General features: G+C 39.6%; 1 protein-coding gene across 1 annotated transcript; it reads left to right on the forward strand.

The window, feature by feature from the left end:
• The first annotated feature begins 1082 nt into the window (after positions 1–1082).
• gsk3aa (glycogen synthase kinase 3 alpha a) lies at positions 1083–26351 on the forward strand. The gene is made up of 11 exons (XM_034124596.1): positions 1083–1410; positions 13513–13598; positions 14097–14198; positions 14712–14795; positions 15691–15801; positions 15998–16128; positions 18965–19169; positions 19596–19691; positions 20304–20490; positions 20893–20970; positions 21884–26351. The coding sequence occupies exons 1-11, from the start codon at positions 1236–1238 to the stop codon at positions 21943–21945; spliced, it is 1317 nt and encodes a 438-aa protein (XP_033980487.1). The 5' UTR covers positions 1083–1235; the 3' UTR covers positions 21946–26351.

A 26351-nucleotide genomic window follows, 5' to 3' on the forward strand; every position in this document is an offset into this window, starting at 1 on the left:
TCTTGTGCCCTTGGATTTGTTCATGTCTTTGAACTTCAATTCAGTGTTGAATGTTTCACACACAAATGTATATCTTATTTAAAACACACAGAAGGTGACCATTGAGTTTGATACTATTTTACATTACATGTCACTTGTTAGATGCTTTTATCCAAAGCGACTTACATACATTCAGTACTGTGGACAATCCCCACAGGAGCAATTTGGGGTGCAGTGTCTTGCCCAGGGACACAACGACATGCTGACTGCAGTGGGACTCGAACTTGCTCTTGTGGCTCTGTGTTTCTTCTCCGGTTTCCTGATTCGAAAGTCCAGCACACTATCCACTGAGCCACAGCCTCCCTATTTTCTGATGTATTGCAATATGTGCTTATTATTTATTTCACCCCAAAAGGCAGTGGAGACGAAAAAAATAATATATTTTGACAAATGAAGAGGATTACCAGATGCAGTCACTTGACCCACCAGTCAAGTCCAACAAATCCCTGGAACGTACAGTGTGTACTGTACACTGACCTTTATCAAGCATCACAGTGTTAATAGTGCTTATTAAGTAGCCTTTTAGATTGAGGTCATATTGGCATAAGAATGGTGTTTAAACCAAGCAAAACATATTATAATATCACTGATTATATTGAATACGATTTGAAAAGCAAATTTAGTTGAAGACATCACGATGCTGAACCTTCTAAATATCTGAAAGTATTTCCATTTTCATTAATAGGATTCCAAGCAGTAGAAGTACTTATTCACAGATTTCAAAGTAAGGTTGCAAAGTACTTTATGGATGAGCTACACTAATCTCTAATGTCAAAAAATATAAAGTGGAGAGCATCATTCCACTAAAGGGTTAACTTCATTTATGTATCTGATGAATTTTGACGTAACACTAAAATGTTAAGCCTATCATTGTTATGTTTTTATATATACTGTTACTATAGCTCTATTCCCGGCCTATATCCACTGTTAAGTCATTTTAAATGTGTAGTTGCTTTGACTTGTTAAAGCCTGTGCAGCAAACCGGAGCAACAGCTACATCGAACTTCATCTCCCATGTGGCATTGCGAGCGGTCTGTTTCTAGGTGTCTAGCAACAGCTATCAGCCCAGACAGCCGGCGGCAACGGGAGCGGTATTTCTCGGTGTCTTTCCACGATTATTCGCTGCCGGGTGTATATTATTAATAGTCGCTAGGCTGAAAATAGTGAAAGAACAACCCTGACCCCTGCACAGAGATATGAGCGGCAGCGGGCGGCCCAGGACCAGCTCGTTTGCTGAGCCGCCAGGTGTTCAAGGAACCGCCGCTGCGTCCACCGGATCAGCCGCTGCCGTGGGGAGCAGCACAGGAAAGTCCGGGGTCGCGCAGGCCTCCGGCAGCAGCTCGTCGGGATGCTCCAACCTAAAGCTTGCCAGTAAGTTCTTATTATCCAACCGGGTTTTATCAGACTATGTGTATTCGATATATTATGCTATGTGCTTTTGCCTCAGACATACCCTCAAGTGTTAATTTTCGCAACCCGGAGTAAAGTCGTTATTGCTCTTGTGTAGTGGTGTTAGCCAACTTGCTAACATGCTAACTTGTTAGCATGCTAATGTTAGCCACTTGTTTTGTATCTTACTAGTTCCCCTACTGGTGTCAAACTAAGCAGCTTGGTGGCCATCAATATAACCCACTGAAACGTTGGACATGTTATCAAAGAATCTTGTTATTTATGATAAATGACAAGCTACGGGTATTTTTGACTTCACTGTGGTCAATGCGAGTGAGCATTAAAACGGGGCTCTGTTGTTCTTTGTGGCCAAGCTCTTCTCAAATATACTAGCTTGAATGCTGCATTCAGTTATGTTTTTGATGATGTTGTTTGAGAGTGGGGCTTAGGCTATCAGCTTGGCTTGTCTGCAGAAGGGTCAGGACGTAAAGTTGCCTGTTCACCAAGGTCACCTGTGGGGCAAGGCTTAGCAGCAGGTGGCCCACGCCTGGAGGATGCAAGTGATGCATGTCCAGCACAAGAGCTGTGCTGTCTACTGGGATGCCAAGGAGCTATGCCTCTTTATCACCATAGTGACAGGTGTAATGGAGATATGTATGTGTGTTTGCATGTGTTAATCCAACCCTTATCATCCATTAGCAGGCAGTGGTGTGTAACTTTGATATAAGAGCCCAAATGGGAGGTCATCTCCAGTTCAAAACAGGGTAGCCTTGTTTTCGCTCACCCTCACCCTCAGCATCACTGCCCTAGGCCCTTAAAGTAAAAAATGTTGCCTTTAACTGGTAAAGATGAATGATGGATACATTGTCAATGTTGGGAGACCTTGTTGAGGCTATTTCAAGGGGATGGATTAACCTAGTTAGTTAATTGTTTATGAAAGAGAATAATTTGATATTTAGAATGACTGGTCAATCAAAATTGGACATAGAGCATTAGAGATGTATAGTTGCCACACCAACCATTGATCTCATTATGTAGAGTGGAGGATGTTTGAGGATGAAATTAAAAGGGTTATCATTAAGTCCCTCTGTTGTTATTAACAGCTCTTCATACCATTTTTCCACAACGTGGCATCTTGTTACATGTAGTTCTTAAGTGAACTTTGTGGATCAACCTTATTCATTTTTTCTTTGGTTACACAAAGTAAAACTACTGATCAGCCTCTTCATGGGCTAGGAGCGGCCGGCAGATTACGTAAAATGTTTGTTAACCAGCTGCTTGGTGTTGAGGTGGTTTGCGGCGATGAGTAGACCCAGTAGATATACAGAATCTGAAACATTATAGCAGCTGGTGTAAATGTCACAAGGAGCAACTGACAAGCCCAGACATGTCTTGTCAGTGAAAGGAAGAGGTGGTACTGCACTTGAATGACTCTTAATGAACTATTTTAATGTGATGGCATTTGTCCTGATATGAATACATTTCTATTCCACTAAAATATTTGCTAATTTGAATTTCATATCAACTAAGGAGCACAACTGAGGATTGAATGACTTGACCTTTTGTTAAAGAGGTTTTGTATACTGTTGAGATATTACACCCAGGGAGATTTAAAAATAGGGCTCAGAGCTGTAAACCAGAAAACTTTCCCTCATCTCAGTATAATTACCACGGCTGCTGTGACAGCATCCAGACAGTTGTTCCATTATTCACTGTCGGTGGAGCAGCTCCAGGATTTGTCTCTGGTTGACATCATCATCACACTCTTGTTGTTGTCCGGGTTAAAGCATTTCAGCGCTGAAAGATTTCCTGATACTGGGCTGTACATGACCCCAAAAAAAAAGACTTAAAGAGGGGTGGAATGACCATTTGCTTAAAAGGTGAAAAACATACAACAACCAGCATGCATTGGGCTTATCGCACCACTTTCCTCTCCAGCTTGCGATGCTTGACTCTCGGCTATGGCGGCCCCCTCCTCCAAATGATGGCTAATAAGCAGCCCATAACGTCTGATTTCAGCATTACAACATTAAGATTGGTAGGAAAATGAAATATACACATAATTACAATCTGTAGTTCAGAAGAGCCCTAAAGCTGGCTAACTTAGAGGGGAGCTCTCAGTGCTGGCATGATAACACAAAAGGAAGTTGCGTTGTTCATTTGCATACATTGCCCACATAGTAATAATAAAAAGCTACTTGCACAAGTGTGTAGAATTCCCAAATTAAATTGAACTGTAAAACATTTCAGAAACACATTTACTTAAGTGTGAATGATTCCCTTTATTTATAAGAAAATCATATGACCAACAAAGTGGTGGTAACACAAGATTTCGTCCACTGTTGCTTTATGTAAATGTGACGCTCATCTACTGAAAGACATTATCATGATCCACTGGGAAGTAGACAATGTTTTGATTCTGTTTTTGTGGTAGACTGTCGCATGACCACAATAACTTTAAAACAAAAGATAGTTTGTAAAAACGTAAAGCTTACACCAGAGGTTCTCCCTACTGAGTGGATGGCCTGGTTTGATTTTTGGAAGATCTTGCTGCATTAAACTGCATATTTATAAGGTCAACTTATTTCTGCTGAAACTACTTTGCTTTAAGACGTGAAATTCATTTAAGCACAGTGAGTTTTTGTGAATGAAGAGAAGACATTACAATAGAACATCGGCAACAGAATAGTTTGTGTAGATATAAATGTTTTGTATTATAAAACAAATTCAATTATATGTACCTATTTTATAAAAATGGGTATGGATGTGACAGGGTTTGTAAAATTGCATGTTTTGTAAAGGATTATTTCCTCAGTGAGACTTGAGTTTCCTTCTGTGAATGTCAGGTGAATGACAGGAAGCAGAGTGTGACACAAACGCCAAACTCGCATACAATGAGACAATAATAAAACAGACAGAGCCAGAGTATGACGTCGTCTTTATTATGATAGATTATCGACCTCAGGGAAGTTTAAAGCCTGTGGAAGTAGTTTTTCATGCTGAGAAAAATGAATGGCAGCAGGAAAAGAGCCCTGCTTTCTCTCCCGCTGTACAGGCTGCTGATGCATCAAGAAAAATGTAAGAGGAGCAGCAACTTCGACAGTTGACACAAACGTATCCCTTAACCATCTGTCCTACTTTTAACCTGGAGCCCTGTGTGGGAGTGTATTATGAACCCAGTCACTGAGTTAGGAAAACCCAGTGACCCGGTCACTCTGCAGGCCTCACAGTTTCAGCTGTAACAGATACAACCAGTGTGCCTATTGGGTGACCAGAACACTTTCTGAGGACAGTTTACTGTGAGTGCATGTGTGTGTGCGTGGATATAGACAATACAAGAAAACCGGGACGTACAGTCCAGGCTGCAATAGTGCCATATCAATAAGTGCATTGTTCAGTGGTAGACAAAGCATTAAGTATGTACTAGGGATGGGAATTTGAAAGCAAATGTATATTTGAATATTCGACCCCCAAAAAAACAGTTAACCAATTAACCGAAATGTACATATCCTATGGGAATTTTTTTTACAAAAAAAAGAAATAATAAATACATGTTCAAATAAGTATAGAAACCAAGTCGAATTTGTCAAATGTATTGAACTGGTGATCACAGTTTGAACAGTTGATAGGCCTACAGCTTTCATGCTTAAAACATAACTTGGTTTTCTGATGGATTTGGACATAAACTTGAGTGAAGTATAACCGGATGCGAGAGAGAGATCAGCACCTGCAGCTCTGCCCGCTGTGAGGGGCCGGTGAGCGGAGCAAAACACACATCACCTTTAGACCTAACACACTTAGCTATGGCACTGTCGTATACATTGAATTATTCCATTTGATAATATGTAATCAACTTAGGCACCCCTCCCAAAAAAAAAAAAAAAAACTCATATTCAAATACCTGAATAAAAGGCTCCTCTATTATTATAGTTGCATGGATCAGCAGAGAAAAATCTAATAACCATCAACTGGCTTTACATATAAATTATGTTTGTACTACATCTATAAATTGTTATAGTTTAAGTTGAGCCGAAAAAACTCCAGCAGAATTAAAAAAAATTGTATCTCTTATTAAAAGTGAAATGACATTTAAACGATTCTCCTCAGCTTTACCTTTTCTCCTTTCAATTTGTTTGTGCTTTGAGACTGCCAACCCTCCTAGGTCAGCAACCAAAACATTAACTGTCAGTTCTACTTGTATTTGATCTTTAGGACATGTGAGTTTTAAATATGCAACTGAAGTCCAAGGCCAGACTGCAACCGGGGATGTTGCTTATCACAGTGTCTCTGCACCTTAAACTGCTAGGTCGACTCTGTGCTGTCTTTTTCTATGAAGTTAGATGTGTGTTGCGTAATCCCAATTTTCTTTTGATTAGGAAACTCACAATAACCTAAAATGTGACTTTTAAAGCTATGGAATTGTTTAATGATAACATATAAGATTCTTGTGGGGAGTTGGAGTCCAGGGATGAAGAGTGTTTTATCAGTATGATAGAGTTTACACTTCTTCTGCTAAAGCTGTGTACAAAGAGAATATCACTGAATATTATACTATTTGCAAACTAAGATTCAAGTGCATAAGATTGTTTTAGACTAATCAAAACATTTCAAATGTACTGTTAAGTCCAAAGTAAAAAAATGTATTGATATAAAAGATGAATGACTATGTTTTTATGTGAAAAAATATTCTGGTTAAATCCATATTTGTTTGTTTGTTTCAAAAACAAAAAGCACACATCTGTATCAAGGTAGGGTCTACATTACATTGATATAACCACAGTAACCAGAAATCAAGAGTTAGACATTCATAACTTGACTGGAAAACTCCAAAAGAAGCCCTGAATGTAAAAGAAAAACAAACAAACAAAACACATTCAGTACAACCCTTGACCCGAGAGAGTTTTAGCCACACTTTAGATGACGACATATGAACCCTGATGTCTTTTTTAAAATCTTGAGGCAGTATTTTTTTACTTTTTTAACTTTCATGGCATACATCTTCCTTTTTTTTAAAAGGTAAATAATAAAAAATGCTACAAAGGTACACCCTGAATTGTCATGATATGTGTGCTTCCTTGTATGGAAGGCTGTAGTCACTTAAAACGGTGTACCGGGACAGAAGAAGCGTCTATTCTTGGATTTGTTCCCAGTTTAATTAGTCACAGTGTCTTGGATATGAACTCTGCCATTATTCTTCTACTTCCTTGGGGGCTTTGTAAAGTTACCATCCATTCACTAGGCTGTCATTAACCTACATATTCAGACGGCCAGAGGAGAGACAGCCCACATGTTAAGGCTGGAAAGTGTCCTGGGTTGGATGTAAGGCTTTGGTTACATTGTAAAGCTGTTTCATATCATTACCTCTTGTAATAAGGAGCTAGAGGGATTAGAGGCCATTTTAATACTTTTTATAGAGTGGCGAAGTCACGCCCATCTACTTCCGCCCCATGGGACCTTATTTCGGAAAAATAATGTATTGAAGTCAATGGAGAGAGAAAACGTATCTTTCGATCCCGTTTGAATTGTGCCACGAATTACACATATGATGTTTGTCAATCTTAAAAAATCATTTCCATGTCAAAAAAGTCACAGTTTGTCGTAAAACTGTTGAAATATATAAGACTATGAAAAATACGCAACTAGAAAGACTACAAATCCCAGAGTCGCGTAAGTGATGTCACAATAGCTAAGATCAGCGCCATATAGATAGAATCTATCTATATGGCGCTGGCTAAGATAAGATAACTTTAACAAGATGCCTGTGTGCTTAGTACCAGGTTGTTATCATACCAGCAATGGGTCTTGCTCGTTCTTTCGCTTCCCGTCTGATGAAAGGACCAGGAGTGTCTGGATCAAGCTAGCTAGTAGCTAGCACGTTAGTTAGCATTACAGCCGTGTCATTTTTATTAGCCTTAACATGAAGTAACATGAAGTAACCCAACATGTTAAACAGTAAGAGTAGTAGTCATATTTCGTGAACCCTTTAAATAGTACTGTCACCGGTGTGATCATTCTATAATACACCATTTAAGCCCGGGGGAGAAATGCTAACGCTAACACTAGCGATCTTCTCTACTTCATGCTATCTGCACAAATGGTTGACATTAAACATTAAAACGACCAGGCAGTTCAGAGAGAATCGAAGGCAGGCAGCTTTGCATGACATTCTTCAGGATGTGTTTCATTGTGGTGATAGTGAGGGTAGCCAATCGTTTTGTTCACAGTAGTGACGGCCATCTTGGTGACGTGTGTTGTTCTGTGAGACCAGAGATGTAGTTCATTGAGCGTTTCACACAAACAAATGTGTTACTTCACAGTTTTACGACACATTTTTATTTTTTTGACTTGCAAAATTATCTTTTAAATTGACAAACATCATATGTGTAATTCGTGGCACAATTCAAACGGGATCGAAAGATAATCTTTCTCTCTCCATTGACTTCAATACATAATTTTTCCGAAATAAGGTCCCATGGAGGTCCACCGGAAGGGGAGGGACTTCGCCACTCTATAACTTCAAGTATTAGCACAATAAAGCAATTCACAGACTACCTGCTATTACAAGCTCTGAATCATAACATCTAATTCTTATAAAGTGGTGCGGGAATCGGTCCTAAACCCGGAAATTAGTTGGCGATTTAGTGCTCCCATGGCTCAAAGAAAATGTTTTCTTGGTTAGATTCCCCAAATTATGTCTGTGGTTAATACAAGTTTACGAAATGATCACTATGTTCTACGAAATTTAATAAGTATAAAAATTCCCCAGTGTTGAACGTCTGGAACTTTAACAAATCTTGAAAACGGTGGTTGCCAAGTGGCTAAATTAGACTACTAAATGTCACCAGGGCAAACATGAGTCTGCCGAGTGAGTCCACGGCATGGATGTATAATAAGAACTGGATACAGCGTGGGAGGCGGGGTCTCGTTCTTTCCTATGAGAGCTGCTCATTGGAGCATGAAGTCAAAATGGCCCAACTTTTGGCTCACTAGAATGAATGGAGAGAGAAAATAAATCTAGATTCGGCTTTTAGTGCATTTTAAAACTAAAAAAGGGCTATAAAATAGTTTAATAATAGTTTATTTAGTTAAAAAAAAAAATATCCACCGATTTACAGACGTCTCTTTCCCCATGTTAGTCAATGGGGAAAAAGTTGTTTTGGGTGACGTCACGGACTGATACGGATGTTGCAGTACCGCCGTTTGGACACAACGAATGTTGGGCACAGAGTCCGGCGCACTTCCTGGGGGCTTGATCCACGGCTTAGTGGTGCTGACGTGAAGTCATGTGGCCATCATGTCGTTTTTTTTTTATAGCCTAACGTTAGCTTTTCATCTCTGCCAATTGTATTTATGGTTCAGCTTTCATAAAATGCAGGGTTTCCCATACATTGATTCATTTGTTGCGGGCCGCCACAATTAAATATCGTCCGCCACAAATAGATCTCGTAAAAAAATTGTTTTAATTATTAATTTTTTTTTTGTATTTAATTTGTCTTTGGGTGGTCTAATGCAGGGGTTCCCAACCTTTATTGTGCCAAGGACCGGTAGATACATTAAAAAAAAATCGCGGACCGGTTGTCAATTTTAACTGATTTTAATATTTACTCACCACCAGCAGGTAGCAACAGAGGCTAATTGTATGTAACAGCCTGAACAAATACTAGAACAATATGCATCCAAAACATATTAACAAGTTTAAAAAAGAACCGGTGTTGTTTTTTGGTTTTTCGGAAAACCAAAAAACCGACGTTATTCAGTTTTTAAACCAAAACGGGAAAACAGATAAATTGTGTGTGTGTGTGTGTGGTGTGTTGGTGTGTGTGTGTGTGTGTGTGTGTGTGTGTGTGTGTGTGTGTGTGTGTGTGTGTGTGTGTGTGTGTGTGTGTGTGTGTGTGTGTGTGTGTGTGGTGTGTGTGTGTGGTGTGTGTGTGTGTGTGTGTGTGTGTGTGTGTGTGTGGTGTGTGTGTGTGTGTGTGTGTGTGTGTGTGTGTGTGTGTGTGTGTGTGTGTGTGTGTGGTGTGTGTGTGTGTGTGTGTGTGTGTGTGTGTGTGTGTGTGTGTGTGTGTGTGTGTGTGTGTGTGTGTGTGTGTGTGTGTGTGTGTGTGTGTGTGTGTGTGTGTGTGTGTGTGTGTGTGTGTGTGTGTGTGTGTGTGTGGTGTGTGTTGTGTGGTGTGTGTTGTGTGTGGTGCTCTGGTGTGTGTGTGTTTTCAGAAGATATTATGATAGTGTCGTTCGTTCCGGTGCACTCCCGACAGCATTTAGCACTACATCGAGATTAAGATTAAACTAATTTATTTTGGGAACAGCCGCATATATGCCGGTGTCGGACAGACACGAACACACAGAGCTGAGCAGAGCACATACACACACACATCATGCGCCTTGGTGACTGACTGGACATCTCCTTCATAAAACTAATAAAAGGGGGAGTAATCGGGCAGTTCGATGTGTGTAGATGTGTGTGTGGTTAACACGTAGCAGCCTGCAGTCACTCTTAAACTGTTCTGATTAAGTTAAACACAGCGAAGGCGGTGCGTAAAAAGGCACAGCTCTTTACCGAGTACGTCCCGCTGCCTCCTGATGCTGCAGCCATTTCATGAAGTGAAGGAGGGTTTCCTTCTATAAACAGCTGCGGGCAGCAGATACCGTGAGAGTCCCGGACATTAATTCATAGATCAAGGCAGACTGGTTTACTCTCCTGTTTTGCCAATCCGGTGCTTAAACAAATAGCTCCCTCTAGTCTACACCCCTGGCCGACATGTCCTTAAAATGAAGTCCGAGTTTGAAATATATCTCAAATAATGTATGCACCACCATTTCCCCACATAAACATAACAGTCTGCAATCAAACGGTTGTCTCCTGTGTGCTCCTCTTCCTACTTGGCGCACCGGTAACATGCTCGTGCGCACAAGAGGCAGAGACCTAGGCTGAGCCACCGAATCCCTCGGAACATCATAAAAGCCATTTTCAACGATTTTCTGGTGAAAGATTAACTAGCTACTGGATGAAATAATATGACTGGTGGCATAGGTGCGAAAATTAAACACTTTTTGAAAAAAATATTATGATAAAATATTTTTATATATTTATAATTCTGCAAATATTACGATAAACTCACAGCTATTTCGCGGCCCGGCAGTAACACCTCCGCGGACCGGTACCGGTCTGCGGACCGGGGGTTGGGAACCCCTGGTCTAATGGATAGTTAGGTGGGCTGATGATGAAGGTTGCGAGTTCAAATCCCGCCTGCAACACCACCACTAGTGTGCCCTTGAGTAAGGCACTTAGCCCTCAGTTACTCCAGGGAGAATGTCCCTGGAATTGGTCATTGTAAGTCGCTTTAGAATAAGGCGTCTGCTAAATGCCTAAATAATATTTTTGGGAGAATAAACCCCACAGATCCTCAACTCCGGTGTGTCTCACTCATTAACAGCGCAACGTTGTCTGCTACAGTAGCCATGAACTCGCATGTATTTTGTTATTTGAAGGGGGGATGGATGCGTGGGCCACCCGAATAGGTTAAGGGGCCTTTGGCTTTTCTTGCCGGGGGGGGGGGGTTGCAGTGCCCCCACAAATGGAATCAAATTCTGTGGGAAACGTATGTGGGAAATGTATGTTTCAACCATAAATGTGTGTTTGCCAGAGATCTTATTTACTGCAATATTCCAAAATCCAATGAAGAAATCCCAGTGCTTTTGGTCAGGGTAGCCTATGTGAAGCTAAATTCCGTGTCGGCCTACTAATATATGTGACCCGCTCTATCGAAATCAGTCGGAAGTCGCAACGGCTCATTTCAAAATAAACGTGGATTTGCGGAAAAAACTATTTTTTCGGGGTTCGGGTGTTTTGTTTGATTTTAAATAAACAAAGTCTTGGCTTTCAGAATATGAAACTTTTATTTCCAAAATCACACGATAAATACATTTGTGAAGCTTGTAAAGGGAAGATGACAGGCACCTCTCAATCGCAATCTGCTGTTCCGTAGCGTAGCTCCCCCTCCCTCCGGCTGAAATTATGAATGTAAGGTATAGTAATCATAGATAACACGGCAGGGTCCGTTACAGTTTGTTTTCATCTGATTTCAATTAAACAAAGTCTTGGCTTTCAGAATATTAAACTTGTTTCGGCAAATTTAGATGATAAATACAACTATGAACAGGGGTGCACATAACTGGTACGCAGGTACGCATGCGCGGCAACAATCTGAAATGCGTAACGTCACTTGTGTCACAACGCGCCTTTGCGTACCTGATAGGTCATCAAAACAAAACACATATTTCGCCTACACATGTTTCTTGTCAATACTCAGTGGAGTAAATTATTAGACATGTCCAAAAAAAACAAAGACATTAAGCAGCCACTTTGCCGTTTCGCTCCCTGCTAAAATCTTCAGACTTTCTATGACTGATTGAACTGGGTGCTGGCCGTGCCGCGCAGGACATAACCGACGGACCTGTGAAGCTTCACAGGAGGCAGAGGCTTAGATCACTGGACGACAGAGTTGGTCGCCGTGTGCACAGACGGAGCTGCTGTTAACGTCGGTGTGTACAACAGAATTGTACCAAAACTACGTCAACTGGCTGCGGTGGGAGACTCCCCTGTGCACATTCTGTGCCCCGCGCACACACTGGAGAACTGCGCAAAATCAGCTGATCACAACGTTCACGCTCTGTGGTCAAGCTGCTGCAGTTTTATTTACAACAAAGTGGAGTAAAACACACAGCTGCAAACTTACTCAGGCTGTTAATGGAAGAGTTTGAAATCAGACAGAGGTGGAAGAAGTGTTACTCAAGTAAAATTAGAAAAGTATTATCATCAAAATCTAGTTAAAGTAGCGACAGTAAAAGTAGTCATTTTGCAGATTGGTCCATTTCATAATAATGTATATGGTATGTTTTATAATTATTGATCATTAAAGTGTTTAAAAATTAGTTTGAATGACTTTGTATACTGCAGGGTAGCTTGTGGATTTACTCCAGGTGGAACTAAAGTCTGATTTAACACTTGATTATATTTTCACATCATTCATCCACATCTGTAAAGTAACTAAAGGTATTAAATAAATGTAGTGGAAGAAAAGTACATGATTTACCTCTGAACTGTAGTGGAGTAGAAGTACAAAGTAGCATAAAATAGAAATACTCAAGTAAACTACAAGTATCTTAAATTGTACCTAAGTACAGTACTTGATTAAGTGTACTTTGTTACTTCCCACCTCTGAAATCAGATATGACTTCAAGTCATGTGATAATTTCTTAGTATTTGATCCTTCAACTTGGCCTCAGGAAATGCAAGGACTTCACAGTTTTGGCAACAAGTTTTGGAGAAAGCAAATTGGAGGCTTACAAAGAGACAGGGAGATGCATCTTCATCATCTTCATCATCTAGCATGCAAGAAGTGTAAATAGAGGACAGTGAAGGAGACACTGAGGAGGACAGTGAGGAAGACTGCACTTATTAACACCACGCTTCATGTGGGGTGAGTACCAAACGCTGTCTCCTGGTACTCATCTGAGTAACTCACTCAAAAAGTTATGTGCACACCTGACTATGAAGCTTGTAACGGCATATTTACAAGCGGAAAACGGAGTAACTTAACGTCACAGCAAGCATAACAACAGCCGGTGTTTCTCGTGAGTCTTTTCCCCGGGAAACGAACACAATATACACAAACGCAAAAATACACAAACACATACACTCACACACTCGCGAGCTTCCCCCAGACCAGTAATCCAAACGGAAATATTTTCCCTCCGGACTATTTTGATCATTTGCTCCGCTAATAATCAATCAGATCGATGGATTCCAGAGAAGAGGAAACTTTGAAGGCCTTTTTCTCAAAATGATGACTCGGTGACAGTCATTATATAATGTGACGTATTTTGCTTAATATTTGGAGTACAACAAAAATCTTGATATCATTAGAAAGCTAGGAATCTCCTCTTTCCAACAGTGTATACAACTCAAAATGTGTCTTCGGGTCAATGCGACTGATTTCGATAGAGCAGGTCACATATGTTATCACTGCACCACTATATATCCCATGGCCTCATATTAATTACTGTTTCCTGTTTGTTTTCCAGGAGACAGTGGGAAGGTGACGACAGTCGTGGCCACACCAGGTCAGGGACCGGACCGCCCACAGGAAGTCTCTTACACTGACATCAAGGTGAGCAAGGACCAGTGTCATCAGAAGAAGAAGAACGTTTTTATGACTAAGTACAATGTTATAACATAATCTGCTGCTGTAACGAAGACCTTTATGACCTCATTACACAACGTGACTGCAATCTATCTGGCTGAAGATGATAAGGTTGTTGATCAATACCAGTGGCTCCATAATCACTTCGCCACGCGCTGACATTTATGGCTTTCACTGCTGATGTTATCTTGCGTCTGACCTGAAAATGTGACATGGTGAACATGGCACTCTTCTTAAACCAATATCACAATTTGCTAGTGTCCTACTTTAAACTGGTTGCATCACTTTAGACATTGACAACTAACAAAAACTAAATTAAGTTTTTAATTCTGTTGTCAAAGCGGCACTGACAAAACACACTTTAATTGTATATATAGAAGTTAATAACAATAGCCTTATAAATCACGTTCATTGATTTCTCCAGTCCAGCATATGACTGTTCCCTCTTTTGTGAAAACATTGCAGGTGATTGGCAATGGGTCGTTTGGTGTGGTGTACCAAGCTCGCCTCATCGACAGCCAAGAGATGGTGGCCATTAAGAAAGTCCTGCAGGATAAGAGGTTCAAGGTAATATTCATCCACATGTTCTCTTGTTCATGACCTAAGCTTGTTTAAAACACCTTCCTTTCATCTGTTTTTTGGACAGATGAAAGGAAGGTGTTTTAGTTTTATTAGTTTAAAAATGGTTAAAATAGAAGAAAAAAAATATGTAAACCAAAAAAAGGTTACGTAAAAACGACCAATAAAGATTTATTTTTAAGATTTATAATCAACTATTAAAGCTGATTCACAAACAGAACACTTGTATTTTCCTGGGGACATTTTTTGTGAGAGTTGCTCCATTTTAGAATGAACTCAAATTAAAATAATGTAAAAATAAGTTAATGTAAGACTGCAATTAAAGTAAAATGTACAATAATGATAAAACCCAAATATTTTATATTAATTATTAAAGCTGATTTAAACGTGTTGGCAGTTTGTTCTATGTATCTAAAATGTCTCTTTTTTTAAAGAAATCTTCCCATGCTCTGTCTGTTCTCTGGATTTCCCCCTCACTAATGTGTTTTCTTGTCTTTGTAGAATCGGGAACTTCAGATCATGAGGAAGCTGGACCACTGCAACATTGTCAGACTACGTTTCTTCTTCTACTCCAGTGGAGAGAAGGTACAGCTCATGTTTTTTTTTGTTTTGTGCAAGAAAATCAAATAGCATGGTCATATTCAGGGACCAAGTGGGCGCACATGCAGGCAAACATACTCAAGTGCATTACAAACATACTTAACTAGACAGCATAAATGTGGCCTGCACAGTTGAGGCCTGTCAAAAACAAGAACAACAACTATAAATATATCGTTTTAAATATTGTTGCTATTCTAGTCGATGACAGAGTCCAAATCATGACCATAACAACACGGACACTGGCAAACTTAACAGCCAACAAAAATACATACAATGAAGGTGCATTTGTTTCACACAGGAGGGTGGATTTTTGAGCATATTTTCTATCTGCAATAAAGTGTACTTACAGAAATAAACAGCAGCTCTCTACCCCTCCTCGTCGTGAAAGACACACACAGCACAGTGGCCGCTACTTTTTTAACGTATTAATATAGGTGGTCATACAAATCCATTTTGGATCTCTTGCACTGAAAAACCAATAAATAAAATAAATGATACATTTAAATTAATATCAAAAATAATAAATACCAATTTAAAAAAAAAAGATCAACAAATATTTTGGAGCGCACTTCAACAAGCTAATAAATATGATAAATAAATTAGACTATAAAATAAATTAGATCAAATATGTTGCAGTGCACTGTCACAACCTAGCAAAGCAAAATAATTGTTTTTTTCGATTATGTTGTTTTTGTAATTGTGGCAGGCCAAAATCGTAATTGCGATTTAAAAAAAACAAAAAACGATTAATTGCACAGCCCTATTGGATAGTTCCATATGAGGCACCCAATGCTTTGCACTATAAAATCACTGTCAACTTAAAACTATGAGCAGGGCTTCTTAAATCCAAAATGACCTCTCTCTGCCCTGTGCTGTACAGAAAGATGAAGTGTATCTCAACCTGGTGCTGGACTTTGTACCTGAGACGGTCTACAGGGTTGCCAGGCATTTTAACAAGGCCAAGAGCATCATTCCTATCATATATGTGAAGGTAATTATCTGCTTTTACTACAAAGACATTCTGTGTTGTCTAAGTAATGTGAAATGTTTGTGTAAGTCTAGGAATTTGTTGTTGGCGTGCAACTTTTATATACTATTTTTAAACTCTTGTAAAATCGGCAACAAATTGTTGTTTTGTATTTTTTTTAATTATAACTGTTTTTTTCCTTATGTTGTGACCTCCGCAGGTGTACATGTACCAGTTGTTCCGCAGTCTGGCTTACATCCATTCCCAAGGCGTGTGTCACAGAGACATCAAGCCCCAAAATTTGCTTGTAGACCCAGAAACTGCCATCCTCAAGCTGTGTGACTTTGGCAGGTGAGATGCATTACCAGATGTAAAATATTTTTTAACAGCAGCAAAAATAAAGATGTTTCTGTTTGTAAAAAAAAAACGTAATTAAACTAGGGCTGTCATGTTACGCATTAACGCAAAACATTTTTAACGCCACTAATTATTTTAACGTGCGATTAACGCATGTGTATTTGTCCTTGGCCCGCCCCGTAGTTTCAGAGCCCAAAAGCTTGACGACGTCGTTGTTGTTAGTTGGATGGTGGAAGATTCTAGCGAGAGATATGGATACAAAAAAAGGTGTTTTAAACAGCAAGCCAAGCACACAGCTGATGCTGACAGCCGCTTGCGGCAGACCACGCTTGAAAGTTTGCCGGGGAGACACCTGGACAACAACAGCGATAACTAAATGGGTGGCTACAGCTTAACATTGTGGAGGACGAGGGGCTGCGTTAGATCATTCGGATCGCATCCAACTTGTCGACTGCACATCACAGCGCATTATTTTGACCCACAGTGGGAACTTCAGTCTCATGCTTTGACTGAAGATGAAGACAGAGGAGCGGCATTTCGCCGACAACTGTAAACAGGCTTGTCTGTTTGAGCAACTGGCTCAGTGCAGAGAAGTACACAGGGTTGGGAGAGAGTGTAAGAGAGAGAGAGAGAGAGGTTCCAGGTTGTTGTGTTGAGAATATTCAGGAGAATATGTGTCATTGTTCCAATGATAATAAACAAACATTTGCATAAAGCATATTTCAGGGTGCGTACGGGTGCTGGAAATCCTTGAAAATGCTTGAAATTGTACGAGGTGTTTTCAAGGTTTGAAAAGTGCTTGAATTTTGGGAATGGTGCTTGAATTTGGGATAAAGTGCTTGAAATTGTAAATGCTTTACCTCGCTTTTTAGATTAAAAGAAAATAAAGAAGTCGGAGCGCGCTTAATTGCTTCGCTTTTACATAAAACAGCTCCGCTCCGGCCTTCCCGCGCAATGCGCGTGACCGGCAAGTGTTTTTGTTACGTGTATGACCTGGGCATTCTGATGAGAGTGATAGATGACAGTATGCCAGGAGGTTGCCGTTTCAACGAGCGTTGGCTAGCAGAAGACAAATACAAGCCATGGCTAAGACGAGGGTCAAGCGAAGCCCAAGAGTAGCCTCCTGCAAAGTGTGCAACAATAACGATGCGAGAGTCTGCGCTGACGAGCCACACACCACACGAAAGGTACGCCATAGTAGAGCATTTTAGATTAGGCTATCGTTGCATGTAAAATACATGACACTTTTCTCTGTGCGCGGCAAAACAAGCTCGCCAAAATGGCTTCACTAGTCTGGCAGTATTTTAAGTGTCCGAAAATGACAATAAAATAGCGGTATGCAACGTGTGTGTGAAGCAGAAATCCTGCAGCTCCACCCGCTGTGACGGACCGGTGAGCGGAGCAGAACACACATTAAGAGTTAGACCTAACACACTTAGCTATTTTATCTACCTCTGGAACAAGCTAAACTAGTTATAAATATATTTATTCTTTACTGTCGGGTCGCTCATTACTGGATCAGTGAGCTGCAGGAGATACTGACGGGCTGTCAGGAGAGAGAGAGAGAGAGGGGGAGAGAGGAAAAGAGAGCGATATCGGTATCGGCCGATACTGATTCCGGCGATCGGCTCCAAAATTGGCGATCGGAGCATCCCTAAATATTATATATGATATGTTTTATAATGATTGATCATGAAAGTGTTCTCAAAGCTGGTAAAGGTGCAGCTAGTTTGAATGACTTTGTATACTGCAGGGTAGCTTGTGAATTTACTCCAGGTGGAACTAAAGTCTGATTTAACACTTGATTATATTTCACATCATTCATCCACATCTGTCAAGTAACTAAAGGTATTAAATACATGTAGTGGAGTCAAAGTACACCATTTACCTCTGACTTGTGTTTACTGCCAACCTAAAAGTACCTCAAAAATAGTAATCAATAATGTATTGAAAGGTTATTTGGCTGATTGTTTTATATTGGCTCAGCCAGGTTATATGGGATGCCCAGTCTACGTACAGATAGGTCACACATTTTGAAATATTAAACTTAGTTTTCTTTTCTAACATTTTACATTTTTCATCCTCATGTAGAATGCTATTATGAAACACACATTTGGTTGTTTATAGCATAAAGAACATCTGATTTAATGTGAGGTAGGGAAATAATCATTTGAGTATAAGTATGTGTATATAAATATGTAATTTACAACTGCTGTAAGATGCTTGAAAAGCTTGAAAATGCACCTTGAAAATGCTTGAAAAGTGCTTGAATTTGACTTTGGAAAAGGTGTAAGAACCCTGATATTTGTCCACTCGTATGTTGATAAGAGTATTAAAAACTTGAAAAATATTCCTCTAAGGTACATTTAGAACAGATAAAAAATGTGCGATTAATCGCGATTAACTATGGACATCATGCGATTAATCGCGATTAAATATTTTAATCGACTGACAGCCCTAAATTAAACTGATCTGTATCTATTGCCTAATGTATCTAATCGACATATAACGTATGAATAGGTTCATTCACGTCTAGGACTTCAAACAGCCCAAGGGCATGATGGGATTGTATAAAAAGAGGCAGACCTACTTCTTAAAAAGGGTAATAAGGATTTAAAGGGCTGATCACTGTAAGCATTATTGTCTGATACAGATCACAGGGTCTGCTTGTTGCCATCTTTGTATCTCACAGCAATATTTATTTCTTTATCTTCTTTGACTTGAACAAGTTTGACCATATCAAATTGTTAAGTTAAAAAAACTTCACAACTCTTGATTCCCTCCACAATAGATCACATTTTCAACACCTTGATTTCTTGTGTTTCCTTAGCGCCAAGCAGCTGATCCGCGGTGAACCCAACGTGTCGTATATCTGCTCGCGGTATTATCGTGCACCTGAGCTCATCTTTGGTGCCACGGACTACACTGCAAACATCGACATCTGGTCAGCAGGCTGCGTGCTGGCTGAGCTGCTGCTCGGACAGCCCATATTCCCCGGGGACAGCGGGGTGGACCAGCTCGTAGAGATTATCAAGGTGAGTGTGTTTAAAAACATAAGAAGTTGAAGTAATGTGGGATATAAAATAGAATATGAATATTTACATAAACATATAAAGTGACATTAAGGATATCCAAAAGAGATCAAATAACATTATTTTAATAAACACAAGAGGTTAAAATCAAAATGTTCACATTGTACTACAATATATAACTTCTATATTTCAATATATGCAGTAGTGAGTTAGTAGTTTTATTATTAGATATCTCTCTGCTGAATTGATCATAGTGCCACTTGTAATTCCTGTTTGCAGTGAGTGTCACGGAACGATATTATTCCAGATTGTGATAGCTTATTATTTTTGTTTTGAAGAATTGGTATCATGAAAGACTGCTAGAATAATCACAGTGAATCACATCTATATGTGTCTATAGAAACTCTGCTGATACTCTTCTATTCTCAGGTGCTAGGAACCCCAACTAGGGAACAAATCCGAGAGATGAATCCAAACTACACAGAGTTCAAGTTTCCTCAGATCAAAGCTCATCCATGGACCAAGGTAAGAACAACACCTGAGGACAAACCAGCAGGAGAGTCTCTCAGTATTCACCAGGCCCCTTATGTCTGACATGTAGAATGAATCCATGCATGGAAGTATGGAAATTGAGAAAGAAAATCGGTAAACAGAGCAATATTTTGTATATTTTTGGCATATTCGGTGCTGTTATAGGTAGAGGAATTCTTCTCTTCTGTATATATACAAAGGTCTTTATTCCAAAAGTGTGTGTCAAACAGCAGTGTATCAGAACAAATGTTGAGAGTACCTGTGGCCGTGTTGTTGCCCACTCAGTCTATTTAAATCTGTGAGTTGAAGGGCTTTAGTGCCCTCCTTCTGAAAGTCGATTAACCCTTTGACACCTCAAGAGTAGCAGCAACGTAAAACCAAGAGAAGTGGCCCTTAAACATTTACTACAGAGCAGATAGCTTTCTACTTTAATACCTGCTTATTCTTTTTGTATATTCAGAACTCTTCTGTAAGGGCTTTTTAGTTTTTTCTTTCTGGGGTTCTACAATTTGCTCAAATTAAACTGAAAAATAATACTTGTTTATTTAATTTGAGGCTTGATGTTGTCTCTTGTGGAAATCATTTTAAACTCTTGTTGTCGTTCAGGTGTTTAAACCCCGCACCCCCCCCGAGGCCATCGCTCTGTGCTCCCGGCTGCTGGAGTACACGCCAGCCTCGCGGTTCTCCCCTCTAGAGGCCTGCTCTCACGCCTTCTTCGACGAGCTGCGCCAGCCCAACACACGACTGCCCAGCGGTCGAGACCTGCCCATGCTGTTCAACTTCAGCACCACAGGTACATTGTTACCCATTTCCACTGAAATTGGTTCCATTCTCTCTCTTTGCTGGGGCTAGTTCGGTTCGCAGCTGGTTCAACTTGCAAAACACTTCTGCTTTTCAAACAACGAGAGCCTTCAACGTTTTGCGACCCTGTAGCCGCCTCTGTGATTGAATAGTAACACATTGAAATACACAGAAGAGGTCTTCGTTTTAATCATGTCACAATGACGGTCTGTGTTGACTGTCAAAATCCTCACCATCTGTTCAGAGAAATACAATCAGGTGGTGCCTGCTGCTTTGCTTTGGGCAATGCTGAAACTCAGTGGAGGTGAAATAAATACACTACCCTATTGTTGTGTGAAGCTCTCCTCCTGATATGACTCATCATTAAATATCAAACTCTCTTTATTCCCTGCAGAGCTGTCCATCCAGCCCCAGCTGAACTCGACCCTCATTCCTCCTCACGCTCGCTCCCATTCAGCTGCCTCCGCCCACGGTGAGAAACTATTCTGTTAATGTTTTTATAATTGAACTGAAATATCATTGTTATCTAGCGGATGAACAAAAAGTGTTAAGATTTGGTGGAAATTGAAAACTATTGCAAGAAAAATCAAGACGAGTGACAATGTATAATTAAATTGATTTAACACATTTAATTATATCGCCACAGTTTAATTTCCTTCTGCATGCACTTTAACCTCACATTGTTTAAACAGAGCTCCTGTGAAAAGCTCCACCCTCTGTAAAGCATATGAGAGGGAAAAGGAGAGGAGAGAAACTAGCCCAACTCTAAATGACCGCAATCATAGTGGAGACTATAACACTGTGCTGAAATTAAACAGTGCACAATTAGGTAAATAAACAATTTAGTTTTGTTCTTTGATTGGGTCTGGGGGCTTGGCTCGCCCCAGAGGCAACCACTGTAGTCAGCGGCTCTGTAACTATATATGTCTTGATGTAACCAGATTGATGGTGTTTTCTAACACAAGATGGCAGTATTCCATATGAAATACTTGTCATGAACTGAATAGACATGAAATACTGGTTCAGAAATAAGAGATTTCTGAATGCACACATTGTCGGTTAAATACCTTATTGGTTCTAAAATAAGGAGACACTGATTATAATCGACCACTCTCTTCAACCAATGTGAACAAATACTTTTTCAAGATTCCAAATACCTTTACAGTCCTTTATTCCAACCATAAAAGGGTTGTCCTATTTAAAGCCTTTCCTCTCATAAAAATGATATTAAAAAGTAACTTAAATAACACATTTATGTATCTTTTCAAACTATGTTTTTAGTTACATCTGTCTTAAATTAGGCTTAGAGATATAAAAAAAAGTTGCTGTCAGGTCCTTTGTCAACTGAACCGTGACACTGACTGTCTTTGTTTCCTCTTTTTCAGATGGTACTGGTTCAGATTCTTCTCAACACAGCTCAGTACCAGGATCTCTGAACAGCATCTGAAGCAGCTTCCCACCTGCCTGCCAGCCTCACCCTTATCTCAGACGCTCTCACACAACCACACACACACACACACACACACACACACACACACACACACACACACATACACACTCCTGCTTTCCTCCATGCTGCTTGCTCTCCTCTTAGATGATCTGTTTTTGTACAGTAAATGCATTGAACAAACAAACATTAGTTATTTAGCTGCCAGGGTCCAAACCATGGCAGGTGTTTGTTAAACACACAAACACAGTCATCTCGCTGCTGCTCGGGTGGTCTGTGAAGGTTCAATAGTGGGGGCTGGTCCTCTGTAATATAAACGTTTTTTTAAATTCACTTTTTTTTTTTCTTAATATTTGTGTTTTTATTTATTTGGCAAATTGAAAGCGTCATGTGGTCACACAACAGTTGGTCTATATAAGGTTTTTTTTGTTTTATTATTCAGATTATTTTTTTATACGCTTCAGTTTCTCTGCATCTGAACTGTACACCGCCTGACCGAGATCAGAACTGGCCCCCACAGGTCATCAGGGTAAAGGATGTTTTATTCAACTCAGGGCAGGAGAGTGGATGCAGGGAATAATAAATCCCTTAATCCTCCAGCCACATTATTTTACCAGCCCAGCCTGATGTTAGGTCTGAAGTCTTCTTGAATGAAGTGGCAGGTAGGGTAGGAGACCTCATCAGTAGCAGGTCGCAGTGTTTGGTTGGAGGTGAATGTGTTCAGTGGCTGCATTACTCTGAACAGACTGGACTGGTGTCACCATGTTTCACATTGTTTGGTTCAAAATGGTCTAATACCACTTCCTATTGTCTAACCGTTCCAATACTAAGTTTGTCCCTCTCTTAAACATGTAGTATGTTAATAATACGTTTGTATGGATTCACTTTGCTTAACCTGGCATTTAAAAAACATCACGCCCTAAGTGGGAGAAGCATATTCTACTTCCCTAAAAAATACTATTAGCCCAAAATCGGACTCAGATTTTTTCACACAGAACTTTTAGCAGCGTTTTTGATTGGTGGGCGCCATTAAAAAGATTCCAGTGTAAAATACTAAATAAAACAACTTGTAGCCAGTACCTAATTAACAGTTAACGGGTAGTTTTGGCAAATGTTATCGGATTTTAATTTAATTTTTCTCCCAGATTTCCAATCTACCGATATTCTCCAAAGATTTAGTTCCCCTTCATATTCACAGTTGTCTTTTAAAAGATCAATCGTACTTCCATTAGGGCAGATGTGTTATTATATTATTTTGGGATATAATTATATCCAGATAAATATTCCTTAACCCTGCCTCTGTTCATCAGCAATACATTAGTTTAGACCTGTTGTGAAGAAAGTGTGGATGTGCAGATTTAGAAAAGAAGCAAACAACATAAAAAAGGTCATAATGTGAGTAGTGGGACATTACTGGACGCTGTTAGGTGCGCTGCTTGTTCTGTCTTACAGACATTGGTTTTCAATTGAGGATTAGATGCAAACTGTCCTAAATAATTGAAATAAAAAAACATAAATTGATATTGAAGCTTGTCTATTTAAGTAGATTCTGTATCGCAACATCAATGCTTCTTATAGAAATTGCTCCAGAATTTATTTGCTAAAGACAATAACCAAATGTACGGCTCTTCCAACCGCCAAGAAAGAAAACCGAGTCCACCTCTGGGTTCAGAAAGTCTTTAAAGGTGTGTTCCATTCAAATCTGCTTTAATGTAATCATTTGAATGAAACTAAATTTAGAAAGAAAAACATTTCTACAAAACAAAGAAATGTAACTTCCATGTGGTCAAAATGTTTTTAATAAGTCAAACATTTTGAAATATGGCAACTGCTTTTAAAAAGTCTGATTTGTTTTACATTTAAACATTTTAAAGCTTTCGAAAATAATTAAATGTGGTAAATATATTTACTTGTTGGCTCCCTGTTGACATGTATTTATACATAAAAAACAATAGGCTTGTTTTTAAATGTGTTTTAATTTCACAATATAATACTTGACACGGTATAAAGGTGTACTAAGCCTAAAGATCCCTTAAACTGTATTGTCAGATTTAAGAAAAATGCTCTCTAATCAAAAGGTCAATTTGAGGAAATTCCCATTTTAGCTCAAATAAAAAGACTTCTTGTCCTGATGTTAGTGTAGGAAAGAAATGCCTATGTAGGAGCTGGGTGAATGTTGATTTAAATGCAACTGAATAATGCTGGGATGGAGGATTCAATGTTTTATTAAAACTCGACAGGGTGGGGTACTTCATGTAAATTCATCTATTTGTTTTTGTGATGGAGTCAGTTCATTTCAGCCGAGGAGGGCATTATAATGTCGCAGCTACTTTACTCCCATCACTGGAAATATGTGAACAATTTCAAAACAAAAACACAGGAGAGTGGAAGGCTTAATGTGAATATAGTTAAACATGAATTGGAAGCAGAGGACTTCCTGTTTGGTGACTGTGTTTGTGTGCTCCTTGTACTTTTATCTTTGTGAGGACCAATTAGGAGTGAGAAAAAGCAGCATATACAGGTTAAGGAGGATGTATTATCAGAGTCTCTCAAATATTGAAGTCCAGATGTGTGTGACCATTCTCCAACGTGCAGTCTGAACAGCCAGTGTTGTAGGGTTTAGAGCCGTCAACAGTACAGATCTTTAGTAAGCAGTGCAGACCACTTGTAGTATAGTATATTTGATACTATCCTTCCATGCCTCCACCTTCAAAACTGCAGCAATGTTTGGTTTTTTTAATGCTTTTTTTGGATTCCACCACACTCACAATGATTTTGTATGAGGAGAGTGGAGAGCATACATCATTCTCTTCCCCTTCCTCCCGTTTCCTTTGCTGTAAAGAGCAGGAGCATCGTGTTTATCTCTGCGGGCGCGACACACTCAGAGCTGTCAGCGGCCATGAAAAAGTGTAACCCCCCCCCCGCAGAGGAATCAAACATGTCTGCTTCGTCTCTTCCTCCGATCTCAGAAGCCATTCCCCCCTCCCTCACTCTCCTTCTCTTATCGCACGTGTAAATATCACTGATTTTTATTTTCCTCTTTTTACTTTTTATTACAGAGTTGTTTATATCTTCTCCCCCGCCCCCCCTCATCCTGTCGATGAAGCAGTCTTAGTTTGTGCATTTTTGTAAATAATTTGTTTTTCTTTCACAATTGAAAATGTAAATATAGCAAAGAAGAAAAACTCAGCCTACTCCTCATGTTTGTTGATGATCTTTCTCTCTCTTTCTTAGTAGAATTCCAGTGGAAATTGTAACGTAGCTGCTAACGCTGTCCTCTGTGGGAGCACCTCGATGTGGAATGAACATTTTAAGGGGTTTCTGTTCCAAAATGCTCTCTTTGTGTTCACTTTGGGGGATCATATATTCACCTTAACATCAGCTCGACCTCTTCAAAATCAAAAGTACTGAGGCGTGACATGTTGGCAGCATCTCTCTCCAAAACTATACTTCTACTGTTGATCCATACAGTGTAATAAATGCAAAAGGTATAAAATGATGATGTTCGTATTACTCTCATATTGTTGTAAATCATGTTATACCTGAAAAAGAAATAACATTTGACAAGCTGCAGATTCTACATGAGGGAGCTGTTAGGCGAATGCTAATTCTAATTAAACAAATTCAAGATTTCCCACTTAGTTTTATTATTTTCATTTGGCCTTGGTCACCTTCTCCCCTTGTTTTGTAAAAAAACCCTCCTTTTGTCTCTCTACAGTAAATAGACCACACCCAGTCACTGTAACCGTCACTCCTGAAAATGTGTTCAAGCTGACAAAAATCTTACATTTTGCTGATTTAATTGATACTCTTAAGCTCTAAAACGTCTTAAAACAGCAGCTATCGTAATGAAAAAGCCTCATTTTGGAACAGAACTATGTTTGTTGTGACAGATTGCAATATATAATTACTGTGCAGTATTGAGAAAAAAGCTAACAGGATATAGATTAAGCTAACAGGTCACTGGCATTTTCAGAAAAAGTGCTTTGTCATGCCTGACCTGATCGTTAAAGTGTTAGTTGGACTAGAAATGTACAGTTTGATATCCAGCTTGTACTCAACTTGGGCATTTTGTATTACGTGCCATATGGCATTCAGAACTTGATGAGCTACAGAGACGTGTGTGGACCTATCAGTTGTCAATGGGCAGAAATGTTGACTGAATCTCAGACATTTTACTTTTTGTTTGTTTTCAGATTCTCAGTTGTGTGTAAATGTCACATTCAGTTCATGGTTTTTACTCCAATGCTGTTCACGTTGGTGTCTTTCTGCCCTGGTGGTCTGATGTGTTGCAGGGATGGAGGGAGGGATGGAGAAAGAGAGAGAAAGAAACACAAACCTGTCCGTCTCTGTTCTGTGTATGTATGATATGGACTCATTTACTGTAATAAAGTGATGAAACTGTG

Source organism: Trematomus bernacchii, unplaced genomic scaffold (assembly GCF_902827165.1).
Source record: "Trematomus bernacchii unplaced genomic scaffold, fTreBer1.1, whole genome shotgun sequence".
NCBI classification, from domain to species: Eukaryota; Metazoa; Chordata; class Actinopteri; order Perciformes; family Nototheniidae; genus Trematomus; species Trematomus bernacchii.

What these genes read in the sequence shown, in the direction of transcription:
- gsk3aa (XM_034124596.1), top strand. Translation starts at nt 1,236, where the DNA reads ATGAGCGGCAGCGGGCGGCCCAGGACCAGCTCGTTTGCTGAGCCGCCA. An exon ending in TCTCTTACACTGACATCAAG is followed by an intron (nt 13,599 to 14,096) that starts GTGAGCAAGGAC and finishes AAAACATTGCAG; the next exon opens with GTGATTGGCAATGGGTCGTT. An exon ending in AAGCTGTGTGACTTTGGCAG is followed by an intron (nt 16,129 to 18,964) that starts GTGAGATGCATT and finishes GTGTTTCCTTAG; the next exon opens with CGCCAAGCAGCTGATCCGCG.